This window comes from Temnothorax curvispinosus, unplaced genomic scaffold (assembly GCF_003070985.1).
Source record: "Temnothorax curvispinosus isolate PA1 unplaced genomic scaffold, ASM307098v1 QBEX01006756.1, whole genome shotgun sequence".
In the NCBI taxonomy this organism is placed as follows: Eukaryota; Metazoa; Arthropoda; class Insecta; order Hymenoptera; family Formicidae; genus Temnothorax; species Temnothorax curvispinosus.
In genome coordinates, this window is record NW_020216536.1 from 494,442 (window position 1) to 512,081 (window position 17,640).

The window sequence follows — 17,640 nt, forward strand, 5'->3', positions numbered from 1 at the left end:
AAGGAGAATAAAGTTTTATGTCGGAAACATTCTGACCTGATCTGAGTCATTTAGACCGTGATTCCGTGACTATATTTGTTTTTGCGAGAGTAGTTCAGAATAAATAAATTTCTAGAATTTATCTACGATAAGCAAACTACACGACGTACGGAAATGATGGATTTTTATAAATCTATGTAAAAATATTTAGACACTCTATTTCTGATGACTCATCCTGTGCTATCTACAGGATCTCCACCGATCAAAGGGATTCCACAAATTCCCTGAAGTTTTTACAGAGGTTCTCATACTTCAGGCATCGACGACCCTTTATCGTGCAAAATAGCCAATATAAGAGGTGTTAATTTGACGTCGATTATCGTTGCATGTTCGAGAAGATTAAAAAGCACAACCTAGCACGATCAGATTGATGGAACGTTTTTAACAGCGAAATGGCGCCACGGTTTCGAAGGGGGGCTTTATTTATAGTCAATAGACGCTTGCGTAAGTCAACTGGTGCACTCTCAACCCTTTTTAACGTGCATAAGTCTCGCATGCACGGTATACAAAGACACGAAGCACCCACACGCAGGCGCAACGCGCGTCCGCGCGGAAAACTCGCGGCGAGAGGCGAGTATATTCACCTTAAGGCCTTTAGTCTAGTGCCGTCGCACGCGATGTGCGCGTCGTGTTCACCGTGTGGCTCGTATCCCTTTGTCGACAGTGCATCGTTGCAAGCCTAGCCGATCGGGGGTCCGGGATTAACCCTCCGATGCACCTTCGGGAGGTCAAAACCACCGTGCGCTTTGAATTTTTCCCGTACGTCGTGCGGTTTGCTTATCATATATAAATTCTATTTATTTATTTTATTCTGGGCTGCTCTCACAAAAACAAATATAGTCACGGGAATATCTTTGTTTTTCTGTATCCTATGCGATAATGCGAGATTATTCAAGATAAAAATTTTTGTCAGAAGGTTAATTAATTTTGATTAAGAATTTTCCCTATCGTAATTATATAGATAGAGTAGGAAACTTACTTGATATTGTTTAGGTGTCAATTAAACATGACGCGAAAGTATTTATCCTATAAAAATCCGCGTCCACCTGACTTTCTCATCGCGATGTAACTTTTTTCAACGATTGATATTTTATTCAAGAATTACTTTGCTAATAGTGGGAAAGTGATTAAAAGTGACGTCTTTGATCGCTCGAACGATCGACATTTCAAAGTAGAGACTTCGATGTAGCTGCAAAGGTTTACGTTATGCTGAACTGAACTCGTCTACGATTATGAAGTGATAATTCGGCAAATTGATTTCCACTTAAATGGAAAAGTGATTATGCAAAACGCGAATGTTGTAATCGCTCATGGCGATGGTCGGATGACGACGCTCTCTCGCTCCGATGAGAGGCTCATCGGGGTGCGATGCTAATTGACGATCGCACGGGAAACGGGATTGTACTCGAGAGGATCGACGCCCCGTTCGGCAGGCAGGGTGGAAGATGCTCGGGCATTTCGGTAGCAACGAGAGCATATTGGGCTACCTCACAGTCAAAGGTACAGATAACAAAATTATCTCTGAACTTCACAATTTGAAACAAATGAAGATAGATTAATAATCGACTTGTCGTTCTTAACAAGAATGCAAGATATATACTTTCGAGGTCAGCAAAGAAAATAATAATAGTAAAATTAATGATGCTTCTTATATCATATCAACAATGTTGATAAGGCCTGAGTTGTCTTAATTATTAATGGCGAGAATTTGAGCAATCCGTGTGTTCTTCGCATTATCAATTTCATTACGCGGAGGGTGATTGAGCGTTTGTTGTATTGTAAAAATTTATACGATGCTTGATAAACGGTGCTCGGCAGATCGAAGGAAAGCGCAGCCTTCAACAACCGCGCCATGACAATGTGCTCGACTTAAATTTACAGTAATTTAGCGCCGCGCTCGGACGAGAATTCGTAAATTAGCGGCGAGCCGAGTCACACTTACGCATTCGTCTATGTGATAATTTACTTCGAAAGTCAGTGGAAAGTTGCCTTTTATAACAATTCTTGTTACAGCAGAAACAACAAACGTGAGCAAAATTTCAGGACTGCTATTTTGCTCGTCGCGATTTCGATAATCTATTTATTTTTAAATATTTAAAACCATTTGCATTTACATATTTTGCATATAATCGAGATGTTTAAATATACATGAATTTGAACATGAATTTTATATGAAACTATCCATTTTCTTTTAAGCAAATCTCGACAAAGAAACATTTTGGCGTGATAACGCTTGGAACCACCATAATCCTTTAATTTTAAATAGCAACTAAAATTTTATATAATTAACTTCCGAGATTTACCTTCCGTAGCGATATATAAGCTCTTCATGATTAAATCAAAGTCGCATAAATTTCGCTGGTAGTTTAGATTAAAACTGCATTGTTCATAATTGGGAGCTGTTAATCTCTTTTTTTTGAGCTTACGTAACGAATTAAACTTTGCAAAATCTGCAGTTCGCGTATGAGAGCTTTAATTAATTGTTAACTTATTTTCCGTAACTTCGAAATATTAATCTATTCCGCAGGTTTCTCGTTAACTTTTTAAACTCGAAATTTTACAGAGACTCTTTAGGATATTTATATATTAAGTTCAGATTATATAAATGAATTAATACTACACCATAAAGCGCTTTTATTACAAATTTATTCGTCTCTTTCCACGGAATATGTGTATTATAGTATAAGGTAAATCCGATAGATACGTTGCGTACCATTCCCGTGTTTACCCAACATTTATCTTTTTCCGACGACCCCTTCCGATAATGGCGTAGCCACGAGACTCGTAAAAGCCGGCATTGTGCCTTTCCCCATTCCTTTATTTCTCATTTTTCTTTATCCTCTTGTCATATCGCAGAGAAGGAGATCGATACGTGTATGAATTTCTTTTTGAACAGACTTACTACTACAAATCTTACCATCGTGTAAACAAATCTGAAAAAACGACGTGCCACGTCTTATCGCCGTGAAAAACGATTACAGGGCGTTTTATAAGTATATATAGCATATGGCAAAGTCCGTGAACTAAGTTCAACGCCCTTTGAGACAACAGAAAAATTCATTTATGGGAGAGACATGGTTTGAAACTTTTTTAATTTAAGTCTCACATTTTATTTGTCAATACGATATTTTTATTTAATTATTTTCAATTTTATTTAGTAATGAAGAACAAAGAATAATAAATAAATATTCTTGATAATAGGCATATAATTAGGAAAGAAATGATGATTATCTTTACTTGATTCTGTTTTATTTTACACGCGAATACAACGTCACAAGCTGAGAATGTAGTCTGGTTATCTAGGACGGTCCGCCTTCTACGGTGAACCTTGGCAATTAAGCCAAGACTTAAATTTTTCCTGACAAGAACTTGTTAGTCTGAAGTTAACACACAATTTCGCGCTCTTTACACTCCGACAGATTAGTTATAAAAAATTTGCATAATTCCTTTATTATCAATTCAAATTAGTCACTTCCTAACGGAAAGTTGGCATTATTAAAGCAAATGGCTAACTTTTTGTACTTCTGCATTTTTTTAAAGTCTGTTTTTTTGAACTTTACGTTAAGTGTCGGATAAAACTTTTGCTTGCGGATTTCGCCACTTTCTTTTTATTCCGTCGTGAATTCCGCCATCGAAAGCGATCGCTAGAAGCGTTGGAAGATCGGTCATGTCGGAAAGTCGTGACTCACACGTTCCCGTCCATGTTGTCTTCCGAATGCGGATGACCGGTTAGGTTTATCGTCGAGGTGCTCGCTTGCCACGATGAAGTTACGATGCGTACGCGTAACTTCGCCGTAACGGTAGTCGCCGGGTGCGACTTGCAACTAGCGCGTTGTTCGCGCCTCGTGGAAAGTGCGATGCACGCACACCCCGGTTTCATTTTCATTCGACGTAACTCGTTTGAGGAACAGCACGTACCGCGATCCCTGGCGTGTATGCATGTATATCATCTCTGCAATCCCATTAATTCTCCAAAGTTGACACATTTACAGCCTCGTATTACAATACGACTGCGATTGCAACTTCACCGTCACGAATGCAAAAAGTCTACATAAAGATTATCTGATACAACTTTAAGCGTGACGGCTGCATGCATCCGTTCTTGTACTTAACGAAGATGCAAATTTAAAGCGGATTAAACTGATATTAATTTTAACATGTATAATCCGTTCGTCATATTGGAGTAAGAAACTTCTCCTATATCTATGACAAATACGCGTCTATGCAATGCAAATCAGCTGGAATATTACATCCCATAATTAATTCGAAGTTCCCTCGGCGGTTCTCCGTCGTGAACAACGCGGACACCGCGGGCAACGCGTGAGAAATTCGAGGCGGACGGTGAGGCACACGAATCTGCATGATAAACGTTCGCGAGATTCCTCGGCTTCTCTTTCGCATTCGCGCAACGTCGACGTCGGCGGTTTCGCGGTGACGATTTGCGCGGCGATATCGTTCGCATTCCGCGGGGTGCACGTCACTCACCGACGCGGCGTCGTCGGCCGAGGAGTCGCGTTCTGAAAAGTTGCAGAAAACTGCGTGCTAAATTGCATGCGCCTATACAATCGCGTGTAATCATTAAAACGCAATAGAACGTACGGTCAAAGAGCAAGAAGTTGCCATTGTTTGATATCTCGAATGTCGAGACTAAAAGGGATTTAAATCAGAAGAGTAAGAAATCAAGTCGAAGCTGAGAGAAGAAGTTTATTTCAGTATCAAACAAAAATATATATATAATTCAATTAAAATATAGTATAATTGTACTTTATATTATCGTATTGTTATCTAATAGAATGTCATCAAAGTTGCAGCAACGTGCACTTTCTCACAATGGCCTTTAAATATTTTGTGTCATTAATTTTACGATATCGCGTAAATCTTTATCGTTTGGACTACTAATCGTTATAAAATTACACACAGATTCTGATATGCTTATAGTTTTCTTGATAAGTTTGAGAAGCCTCGTCGCTTTATGTTGGTCATGAAAGCAGTCTTGACACTAATTCGCACATTATCAATTAATCACGTCGCGCCGCACTTTTTCCTAGCGACCTGAAACTCACTTACGGTATCAGCAAAGCGAAAGAGAGGCATCTCCAACAGTGTCCTCGCTCGCTCTTTTGCGACCCGACGGAGTGTCACGCCTACCGTGAATTGTACAAATTCATATTACTACTCAGATCCAACGTGATTACGAAACGTTCCGCGAAGTAAGTACGATTACGTGCGTTTTGGTTTCAGTTCAGAGAAAATCATCAGAAAATAATTCTTTCGATTTTTATATTCATTTCTTACTTTTCTTTTCTTTTTTCAAGTGTATTACGATTTTACATTTTAATATTTGCACAACTGCCTCACTGGGCAGTTGACCGTAATTATATGCAAATTTAAATTGCATTGTTTTCTTTGTTATATCGATAATTATAATTAGTCTCTACATTATAAGTTACCATCGATAATAAATAATCAGCATTTAAAAAAAGAGCTCAACTGATATAACGTTAATATGTGGATGAAAAGCTCGATAGAAACCTTGCGATTATTATACCCGCTGTTTTTTCGAGCAGTGTATATGTCGCATTATACACTGGAACATCCACGTGTGAGACACTCCGCTGCAGAATTGCCGACTGCTAATTTCGCTAATTGCTGCGAAGAGTTCCATGTATGCGTGCTATCACATATTGATAGTGATACGTGGTATAATTATGACGTGTACATGACATGAGCTTGCATAAGGACAGACACTCGGGGACTCGAATTTACCTTTACCGTTTCCTAAGAAACCGTGGCGAAGTCTTTGATTAATAATCGTAAAGAGATAATGTAAATGTAGATTTAAGATAAGATGATAACGAACAGGAATTAAAATATTTTAATGTTGTATCTTGCGTAATTTATGCTTCTAAACATAGATTTAACAATGCAATCTCAGAATATATTGAAAATATATAAACAAAGACTGAAGACTTTAGATATCACATTATTTCCAATAACGTATAAATTTTTAAATTGTAAATATGTATATATTGCTAATTTAGTAATTTAGCGTTGAAAATTTTATACATCGCTCTTTTTATGCAGAGTAATGTGCTGTGTATTTTTTAACTTTTTTTCCAATGTAAAATATGTAACACATGTCAATGGTACTTTTACAGATTCTCAGGATGTCGACCTGGACGCGATTCTCGGTGAATTGTGCGCTTTGGAGCGACGTTGCGACGGCGACATCGCCGCCACTCCTGCGGCAGATTCACAAAGGCCAGGACGACCCACCAGCGCAAGGATCAATCCGGGCGACAGCACTGACATCAAAAATGAAGGAGGTACGGGCTTGAATATCAATGAAATTTTCTTGCGATATATTATTCGCATTTATTGTATTTGATTTGTTGCTTAAATTATATATAGCAACCTACTTTATATTACTTGCAATTTTATATTATATTATATATAGCGCATAATGAAGCTTAAAATATTTTATCTTTGTATGCATTTATGTTTGATCTTGTTATTATAGGTATGCGCACTGATAGTCCCGATAACGACAGTGCGTTTTCGGACACGGTGTCCATGCTGTCCAGCGAAAGTTCGGCAAGTAGTAGCGGTTCCGGACACAAGCCACCTCAGACCGCCATGCACACAGCTCCTCAGCAACAACCACACCAACTTGTCGGTGAGTCTTTATTTTATTACTTTACGCCGTGATCGATAATTACAGATCGTTAATTGAGTCATCGATTTAACTGAGACCAATTTAAATTTTGTTAATCCCATTTCTTTAAATTCGTTCGTTTTACGTGCGCTATTTTATCTGTTTAAAATACTTGGACGGCAAATATTCTATTTTTACTTGTATTTATATCTATGTCAGATGGGATCGTGCATCATGAGTAAATTTGTTTGCAATTATCTCTTGAGATGCAGCGAGTAGAGCGAAGGCAGAGAAGATCCGCCTGGCACTGGAGAAGATGCGCGAGGCGAGCGTACAGAAGCTCTTCATCAAAGCGTTTACGTTGGACGGCAGCGGTAAAAGCCTCCTGGTCGACGAAGGGATGAGCGTCGCACACGTGTGTAGGTTGCTCGCGGACAAAAACCACGTGCCAATGGATCCAAAGTGGGCCGTGGTCGAGCACTTGCCCGATCTCTTCATGGGTGAGTCTATTATCTTCTATTTGTCGACTGCTAATTGCTAGACTGGTGGCGCAACAATTATTCTCTGCTGGATAATATTTACATGCAACATTAATTTTTAATGCCGACATTCTTATTTTTAATCGATATTTACTAGAGCTTGAAAAGCCTTTCTTATATTTATGTATTATTACTAAAAATAGCATTGAATAGATATATTTTATATATAATATATGTATTATGTAACTTTAAATGACAAGCAGCGCGTTATTACATCCAACACATAACATCTATAATTTTTTCTTCATGTTATTGGAACTTTTTCTGAAAAGAATCCATCGCAAGCTTCAAGAAATTTTATTGCACTATCGACGTTGACTTGCAGAACAGAATACGTAATGAACGAGATATTATTAAAACTTTCAGAGAGGGTTTACGAGGACCACGAATTGTTGGTGGAAAATCTACTGCTGTGGACCAGGGATTCCAAAAACAAGTTGCTTTTCGTCGAGAGACCGGATAAAACACAGCTATTTCTCACGCCCGAGCGATTCCTTCTCGGTCCCACAGATCGCGGCGGCGGCGAGTACGACGACCACTCGAGAAATATCCTACTGGAGGAGTTCTTCTCGAGCAGCAACGTCGGCGTGCCCGAGGTAAGCGGCGGGATGACGTGTTTACGATCTCGTTGCGTCTTGGCAACCGGACTGAGCGATGGTAACGAGTTCGTTGACATACATCCCACTTCTCCTCTGCATCGATTACCATTCGGTTCCAGGTCGAGGGTCCGCTGTACTTGAAATCGGACAGCAAGAAGGGCTGGAAGAGGTATCACTTCATTCTACGAGCTTCTGGTCTTTATTATTGGCCCAAGGAAAAAGCGCGCACCGCTCGAGATCTCATCTGCCTGGCGACTTTCGACGTTAATCAGGTTTGCCATACTTTTATATATTCTTTCTCAATAATTTTTAGCGGTTGTACAAGTTGCATCCTATATTCATTATATCTCGTTCTACCTTAAGATTGTATGATCTCCTTCTTTAAATTATTTACTATAAAATTCTTCAGCCATGAATTATGCAAGTCGATTCCATAAAGAATGTCGCTAACTGTTAACCAGGTTTATTATGGCGTTGGTTGGCGAAAAAAATACAAGGCGCCCACAGATTTCTGCTTCGCCGTGAAGCATCCACGGCTGCAACAGCCTAAATCCACCAAGTACATCAAATTCCTCTGCGCGGAGGATAACGCGTCCTTGGAGCGATGGATGGTTGGCATCCGCGTGGCAAAGTACGGCAGGCAGCTGATGGAGAACTATCGGGCGCTCGTAGACGAACTGGCGCAGGAAGATCTGGACTTGTTAGCACACGCCAGATCGTGTTCGGTCAGTTCTATCGCTACCCCGCCGAATCAGACCCAGTATAACACGACGAATGACAACGCTAGGCAGTTTGCGGAGAATGTGAGGCACAGCAACGAAACGGTAGTCGCCACGACGAGGCAATATGACGGACAAAGACAGAGTTATAATCCGGAACAACGGCAGAGCTACAACAATGACGGCAGGCTGAGCAGAGCGAGCAGCTCCAGCTCTAGCGGATGCCTGTCTGATGGGGCACCGAGTAGTTGTGAGGTGATTAAATACTTTGATTGCTAAAATAAATTTATTAAAAAATATTATATGCGACTGTTACTGTTGCGTCATAATTACAATTATTTAATTCTCGCATATTAATTGTTTGGCAGGTGGCTTTCGAATGCGGTGAGTTTCCAACCGGCACGATAAAGCGGAAGCCGTCTATGAATCCGAAGTTGCCCCTCACGTCGATTACGAGGCAATTGAAAGAGGTCGGCGAAACCGTTCGAGACGAGCCGGACTCCTGTCCAAGTCCGACGAGCTCGGGATCCGGTACGCTGACTAGGAGGCACAGTCGTCGGCGAAGCGGCACTGATTCTGACGGATCCGGAACGTTGAAGAGACATCATAGATCTGGAAACGCGACGCCCGTTAGTCCAGTACCTCCCGGCACGCCGGTGAGGGAAAGAGCGAGCCCTATGGGATACAGCAGATCGGAAAGTCAAGAGTCGAAGACACCGACGAGTCCGATACAAGTGTGCATGGTAATTTATATTACTAAAGAATTTAACATAGCCTAAGATTTATCCGATATGTAACGAACAAGTTTGTGTCCTATAGATGGATTCAATTACCTCACTGCCACCACCACCGTCGCCATCAAGAGTCGCCGAGGAAATCGAGTCTGACAGCGAGCCGCTTCCGCCGCCACCCCCCGAGATGTTCCGCTCGAATCTCTCACTAGACTCTCTGCCGCCGCCGCCGGCACCCGGTGAACTTCCGGTTTGCAATACGCCGGAGCTCACGGGCTCCTCGTTAAGTCTCGCGTCTCTACCGCCACCGCCCAGCCCGCTTGTCGGCGAGACCGGAACGATACGTCGCGCCAGACCCAAGCAGTCCACCCCTACGAACTCTGTGACTCCCGAGAGCACTCCTACGCATACTCCCAATCCCAGGTCGCAGTCCAATCAAATATATACAAATAGTATCGCGCTGAACAGCAACTCGGTCCAGAATTACAATTCGAATGCATCTCCAAATGTTCATAATGCGAACAACACCGCCAATTCCGTATCTTCACCGCACAGTTCCTATCCAGGATCGACGGCGAGCACGCCGACCTACACTCCGAACTCGCCTAATTTCACATCGCCACCGCCCTTCGTGCCACCGCCGGCTTATGGTACTCAGCCGCCACACACCAATTCCCAGAGTCTCGGCCGGCAAAATTCCAAGGTCGAATCGATATACCAGTCCGGTCATCACAACACGATCCAGACGATCAGGCCAAATCCCAATATGGACACCGTCCGACGTAGCGCTATGAAACAAGGAACCGGTCATTACGCGGCGCCGCCTTATCTGGCCGAATTGAAGGCCGCTTCCAGTCCGCAGCCGCAACGACGAGTGACCATTCAAGAACCACCGACGTCGCCCAAGTCGAAGACCGGAACCGGCAAGAAGATCTCATTTAATCTACCACCTCAACAGGAACCCGGCAGTCCTGCGTTACCGCAACGAAAGCCGACGCCGCCTAGAAGATCCGACAGCACCAGGCTCACGTCGCCGAAGAAGCTGGCGGCGTCCGACCAGGCGCCGCCAGGCGATTTCCTCAAGGACCTCCAGAGGGTAATGAGGAAAAAGTGGCAGGTTGCGCAGAAGTGCAAGCTGGATTCGACGACGACGCCGCACGAGGTGCTCGGTTTTCGGGACCCGCCGCCCGCCGTGGCCGATTACAGGGAAACCAATGTGTCAAACTGGGTGCAGGAACACTACGGTGCGGATAATCTGTATGAGAATGTATACGCGACGGATCCTCACGCGCCGGTCGAGTACGCGTCCAGCCCGGCCCGGCAGACGACGGTGAGATTCGCCGACGAGAATCGCAGCATGAACATCGTCAACGCGATTGCCGGGAAGAGGCGACCGCCACCGCCGCCGCCCAAAAGGGCCGAGACCACGCATCTGACCACCACCAGAGCGATGCACTGACAATAGCAGATAATTCAGCCCCATCCCGAGAGGCGATGGTACTGCTGTCTCTGCGGCTGGTGGAAGGAATGAGAACGGAGACGGATGTCGGTACATCGAGTCCATCGCTGCTGCTAGAGAGAATCGTCAATGGGAGAAGAGAAACGTCTCTCCGATAAAGAGTAGATTGTATGGTTTCGTTGCCGGGCTCTGTGCTGGAGAATCGAATGAAAAAACGAGAGAGAAGAAATCGTTCGGACACGCACACGGAAGTTTAAAAGGAAAATATATTCAGTTTCGGTTCTGAACGGCTCTTTCAGTTTGGGAAAGAACTGAATTGACAGAATCTATTTATATGGATGTTAATGAGAAGAAACCGTTCAAATTACCAGCAACAAAATTATAAGAAGTTTGAGATTATCATGACAAATTACAAGTGCAAGAGGATGAATGTCGACGAACCGTCCTTACCGGAAGTTTTTCTTGACCCGCGTAACGTAACTGTCGTTTAGAGCTGAACACGAACCGAAAGATGAATGATGTAAACGCTCCTTTGAATCTTGAATTCGAGCCCGCGACAGAGATTCGATGGCGTCATGGCCGATCAACACATAAGGAACACTGCCGCACATACGAAGGATGTGATATAAATCATAAGCATTATGCCCACGCGCTTTTGATCTAAGGATCGCGGGGAAAAAAGAGAGGAGACGATGAGAAGCAACGCGACGGAACGCACGATTTTTTTAGGCAGGACGTAGGGACTAACCGATGATTTTATGCAGAATCAAGGAGTTCTGCTTGTGCGTAAATTTTATAACCGCTAACTGCCTCGTCTGCGATTTTCTCAAATATACTTGGATGTGATAAATAATATAAAATAAAAAATATATATGTGCGAATATGATCTGTTGAAGTATTCTCAAGTTTCATTCAATGAAATAATTATCGGTCAAAGAATAATCGTGTCCGAATATAATTTTTAATAATTTTGTCCAACACTTAAAAAAAAAGCTGATTTGGCATTCACTTCGAGAGAATATTGCTTCAAGAGTATCGCGAAAATATTTTACGTGCTTTAATAATAAAAATTGGAATAAAAATGTAATATATTATATATTATATATATATTTTTTTGTCTCAAGTTTTCGCTTCTTGAATTTTTCAAAATAAAAGGCTTGATGATTCGAACTGTATTCCCAAAGAATATAACGAAGGGAACGCATAATCTATAACGCGTAAACCGCAACGCTCGAAGATACGCCGAGGAAGAAAGTCGCCGCGAAGCGAAATTGATCTCAGCTTGAACTGGAAGCGACCCGACTTTTCGCAGCGCAAGTATTTCAACGGTAAAGAAGACAACTTTATCTTCTATACGACTAGAGCGTCTTTTTCGATCACATCCTTGTGCATAGGTATATATGTATATAAACTGATTATGTACGCGCGTTTACATCGTTATATCAACTTGGATACTGTATGTGTAGTTGTATTATACAATCGGAACACGCTTCACGATGTGGACACGATGACGAGATTTACGGTTATCCGTACGTTCATCGGTTGTACCCAATAGAACTACGTGACGATAACTTTACTCGCCCGTCGTCAGAGTGAACTGCGCGTGACGCGAGATCTCGTTTATGCCATTTTCCGTTTCTTTTTCGTTGGATAACGAAGGAAAACTGACGACGTCATTCTGACGGATCCAGGTGGATCAAATGAGAAGAATTGCCGAAATTCGCGCGAGTCTTTGATGAACCGATTAACTCTGGAGGCTAGATAGATAATAACAAATTCTTTGGATAACTCTTTAAATGAAGCTGCTGAAAGGAACACGCATTTAACAAGTGTTAGTTATCCGCTGGACCTGTTGGGTGGGCGATTTAACTAACTCTCTTTATCTTATTTCAAGTATCCGATTCCTAGAATTAGACGAAGAAAAATGCGATCTAGGTACGTGCGATTGTCTCACGTCGCCGACCGGAGAGAAAGCGAAATATGCGTCGGAGCGATCGCGACGATCGTCGCGCTAGCCAATGACGAGGAACAATATCGTGCGTAGCTTCCCGTTTGTGATCACGAATGGAATCTTCAGCAACGACTAGCCGAGCCTTTTTGAAGGTCGCGTAGCTGATGTAGTTTTATATCTCGATTTGTATCACGTTTGCATGACTTACATGTGAAAGTTAACGACTCTTCGGACTTACGGAGCATTCTGTATCGTCGAATTTTTATATACGAAGATCGGTAGCCGCTCGAGAAAGCCCGTTCGTGCGATATTCAACACGTAGAAAGTATTTTGTAAGATCAACAAATTTTGATACAAATATATTTCGCTGTAGTTATATACGCGAATATATGGATAGGGAACTACAGGACTCAACGTTACGAGTAGTTCATCGACCAGTTTTTCGAGCCAACGAACCATTTCTAATTTTTAATCCTTCGATATTTCCGAGAAGATCATATCCACGATAATCTATAATAAACAATTTATCTAAAGTTCATGCTGCGTATGTGTGCGGGATACTAATGCAAGTGACTTATCGACCCGTCTTTGGTCGACAGATCACTTTTGACAGATCGTGCCTGCGCGCGAGAATTTTTCAAATTTTCTAAAAAATACCGTGTGTGTATGTGCGTGAGGATTTTCCAGTTTTATAAAGGGTTGCGTTTTTTAATGTGCAACCATACAATTTTTTACGGTTTTTCACGCCGTGCCTGTGCGCGAAAATTTTCCCAATTTTCAAGGAGATCCGCACGATCTCGCACCGGACGTGCTCCCTCGAGCGAGCGCCGAAAACGAGCACGAATCTGCGTACTGTAACACAATCGAATTACTTAATAATAATAGCTAAAGACTAACTTAAAGTGGAACCGTCGATGTCGATTTAACTATATCCCCGCCTTACGCGCGGTTTAATCAAACTGAACCAATAATATAAATGCATTTTTGAGACTAATATATCGACTTTACAGAGACTAATGATCTTTTTCATACGAATTTCTAAAATATATTTCCCGCGAGTGCGAGTATCAGTGCCTCTTGGAATCAGCGCTTGGAATGCGACTCGCGAAATCTTATTCTTCAAGCAATTTGTCGAAGACATTTCGACAGTCAGTACATTTTATATTAATTTTATATGAATTAAGATTTCATATTTCGGTTTCATTTTGTGTTTTTAGACTTGATTGTATTTCCATCGTGATCTGAGATGGATTTACTAGCGTTCTAATAATTTTATTTTTTATTTTGATGGAATTTTTTTTTTTACGTTGCCATGAATTTGCTGCGCGGTCACGTCGCCGACTTATTCCAAGTAAATTGAAAGAGGGACTGGTACGGGACTTGTTCGGAATGCTGGCGCGTGCCGAGATAAAAACTTCTTTTGTATCCGTACTCCTTAAGGAACTTTCGCCGAGCTGAACACTCCAGGCAATCTGTGTAGGTAGCTTTAGTATTCGATGTACGCGTGCTGGCCATCGCTTAATTTTCGGGATGGATGAATTAATCGATCGTCCATTTCCAGTGAACAATAATTTGATTGAAGCTTTCGCGTTGAGATTAGTGCAATTGGCAATAGGAATCTGTAGGGAACGAAGAAAGCGAGAAAGCATAACAATGATTTATTGGTTACTAACAGAAATTATAACATTTTGATTATGGTATACGGGGTCGGCTTAGAAGATTAATCAACGATGTCGAAATCTGTCAAGTTAAGAACAAGCGGAACAAAGAAGTCGTTCATTGCGAAACGCGTTTTTCTTCATTACAACAATTTTCACGAGTAGATTTAGCGAACGAGAAAAATATGTTTCTTTTTCGCATCGAAGAATATTTGTACAAGATAGGAGGGAGCTTTTTTGAGTCGGCCCTATTTCGATTGCATACTCTAAGTTGTTCGTATAATTCTGTAAATATTGTGGTACACCACGAGGGAAAATTATTGTCGGTGATGTTCGCACTGCCGAACAATGATACAAACGTGTTTTACATACATTGTTGCGTAGGAGAAGTGAAGTGAGTGAGGCAAGTGTGAGCCTTCGAAGGTTTTGGAAGGGAAACGAATCTTGCGAAAGACGAAGTTTCACTGCGTTTCGTTTGGTTCAATCAATTGTTTCGCCTCGAGAAAATCGCTTCGGTCAGTTATCTCGAAGATGAGAGACCTCGAACACTGCGTTCTCATCGCTATCAGATCGATTCGATGTAGCTTAACAGTTAGACTCTAGGTCGTATTGCAGGTTGTTTCGGATACGCTCTGTGCAGGTGTGTTTAAAAAAATTGTGACAATACTGACATTATTTCGTGACCCGACGCCAGTTGTTTAGGTATAACGCGTACCGAGCGAACAAAGAAATGCGCAGCAGTTGAAATATTATAGGTATTATATTCATGTTTTTATGTAAATAAATTTTTGGTATATTTCAATGGTCGACGACCATTTTTTCTCTCCCTTGTGCCGTATCTGACGCTTGATATTTATTATTGAAGTTTATATTATAGAAATTTAATTTATTGTTGATAGACCACAATTTTTATTCATTATACTTATAATTTTATTCATTATAATTTTTGTAATATTCTGTAAGTTTTCAATTACCGACAGTGTGAGCAAAGATTTCGTAGAAACTTTTTCATAAAAGTTGCAACGTTTCGTCACAATAATTTCATAATATTACATATGAAAAAGAAAAATTGTATTTATTATTTTATATTTTTATATAATTTAAAATATTTTCCAATTTTATTAACCATCGGTAATACTAACCGTTGGTCATGAGAAGTAGAAAGAAGCTTCTTAATTTTAATTATAAATATAACAATGATAAAATATTACGAAAAATATTTATATTTATAAAAATTGCAATACTTAATGGCTTTTGTCAATTCTAATCTGACTATATTTTTAAAATCATATCTGAATAAGTTCCTTGTTACGTTACAAGATAACGCGCACGATTGCCGAGAAATAATTTTGCTTCTTTTGTTTAAAAGATTTTCTATTATACGTATTTTTATATAGAATTATTGTTTTTTACATATCTTGTCTTTTTCGTCTTGCGCGAACTCTTTTAGCATGATTCTCTTTTTCTCTCTTTCCTCCCTTCTCTCCTTTAAAATTTCAAACCGAATGCTTACCCTTCTGCCAGCGGGCATATAAGTGGCAAAAAGATGCGCGCTTCCGGTCATAAAAGCGCCTTAATAAAAAGCCCTCGTTTTTAATATTCTCAAGCCGTGTGTGAGGGACGCGCTCGTAGATACACATAAACTTGCGCGGTATTGAATTTTCCAGCTTTTCTCGCCGCGTAAGCCAAGGTTCACCGTAAAGCTGTGACTGCCGGCACGAATATTCGCTTCGATATTTTTTCTCTTCCTCTCTCTCTTTCCTCTTTTTTATTCTAATACATTAACGATAGCCCTCGCGTCACCGAGCATGATTCATAATTCATCTGTCGCGTTCTTTGTTGGCGATTCTTTGTCGCGACCGGCCCGCAATTAAGTTGGCCCGATAAAAGTTCGTGATAAGAGCCACCATGTTGAATCACTTGACGTCGCTTCGTAGAAAAATCGATTAGCAAACGGAATATTTCGCTCGTATAAGTGAGATACTCATTGCTATACATGTAAAGCGGATAAAGTCGTCTCTAAAAAAAGGATGAGATCACTGGGTGCTCACACGAGATTGAAGCTACATTCGGTTTTTGTTTCGATTTACAGTCTATTACTTTCAGTCTTGTATATATCTTTATTCTTTCTACACTTTGAATAAAACAATTATATATTTACTCTTTTAAGAAAGAAAGAACAAAAGAAAAACGACTGGGTGACTAAATATAAAAGATCTATAATATAAATTCGTCTTGTGCGTACTCTAATTGAATTCAACTTTTTAAAAAAGTAAGTCGCGAAAACAAGAAAACTGGTAAGTCACGCGTTTGATGTTTCCTTCAACAGTCTGCCCTTCTTCTCGCAACGCGTCTTATCATTGGGTCAGTTTCCGATAAAAATGATTCAATGTCGCGATTCAATGGAAGACGAGGAACATCTGCATGCATACGCTGAACTATTTCATAAGTTACAGAAGTAATTAGGTACCCTCGCTAAATCGTGATGGCTATATCAATCATCTTCCGGATTAGCGATATAATTAACATGCGTCTTATCTCGCTTACGAATGTGCCACGTGTCAAACATGTCGAGTTTCACATTCAAGTCTCCAAATATTTCTCAACTCAAGAATGTGCGAGAGTATTATCGATGAAGCATCGCCTGTCAAACCGAGGGACTCGACGAACAATATTGTAAGTAACAATCGATGGACAATTATTCGCAGCATGTGGGGCGGCTTTTCCGTGAAATTACGGCGGTCGCACGTACATATTACATTTGCTGAATTGCTGCGTTTTACTTCCTAACATAAGGAAGATTGACGTAAATATATGAAATTGCCGGGAGCGAGGAAGGAAAGGGGGTTACAGTTTTATGGGATTCTTTTTACGACTTACGGCAGTCCTGCGTTCTACTTTGCGTTTACGTCATGCGCGACCCTCGAGCGTTTACGCGCGTCGCTGTTGCGAGCAAGGAGGAATCGAGGGGGCTCGAGGTGGAGGATGTTATACGTTTCTCGGTCGGTATCGAGTGTGTTCCCTCCGAAATTCCCGGTCTTCCTTGCTTTCCAAATTCTGTAAAAGTGTCCCACGTGCGCGCATAAAATGTCCCTCCCTTCCTCCTTCTCCTCGTTGCGTCACTGCGTCCGGCGTTTTCGAGAGCTGTAACTTCGGCGCGACCCCCGCGACGCACAGCGCGACGAAATTGCGTTAATAAAATATTATTATAGTCTATCAAATCCGCCGATGCGAATTCCGATATTAATAAAAGTATTACGGCGCAATTAATTTTAAGGGCAGTAATCTAG

General features: G+C 41.3%; 1 protein-coding gene across 9 annotated transcripts in view; it reads left to right on the forward strand.

Annotated features, from left to right (window-relative positions):
- LOC112456342 (amyloid beta A4 precursor protein-binding family B member 1-interacting protein) overlaps positions 1 to 15,152 on the forward strand; it is a 126,618-nt gene extending 111,466 nt beyond the window's left edge. For 3 of the 9 annotated variants that reach the window (XM_025018806.1, XM_025018804.1, XM_025018807.1), the window contains 8 exons: positions 6,198 to 6,365; positions 6,560 to 6,715; positions 6,961 to 7,194; positions 7,600 to 7,829; positions 7,952 to 8,104; positions 8,294 to 8,806; positions 8,920 to 9,294; positions 9,371 to 15,152. In XM_025018806.1, coding sequence (XP_024874574.1) covers positions 6,198 to 6,365; positions 6,560 to 6,715; positions 6,961 to 7,194; positions 7,600 to 7,829; positions 7,952 to 8,104; positions 8,294 to 8,806; positions 8,920 to 9,294; positions 9,371 to 10,741 — 3,200 coding nt within the window. In that variant the 3' untranslated portion in view covers positions 10,742 to 15,152. Of the gene's footprint in view, positions 1 to 656; positions 799 to 1,032; positions 1,540 to 6,197; positions 6,366 to 6,559; positions 6,716 to 6,960; positions 7,195 to 7,599; positions 7,830 to 7,951; positions 8,105 to 8,293; positions 8,807 to 8,919; positions 9,295 to 9,370 lie in introns of those variants that run through there. The other 6 variants (XM_025018808.1, XM_025018810.1, XM_025018809.1 and 3 more) reach the window with 6 other exon arrangements.
- Positions 15,153 to 17,640: the final 2,488 nt, after the last annotated feature.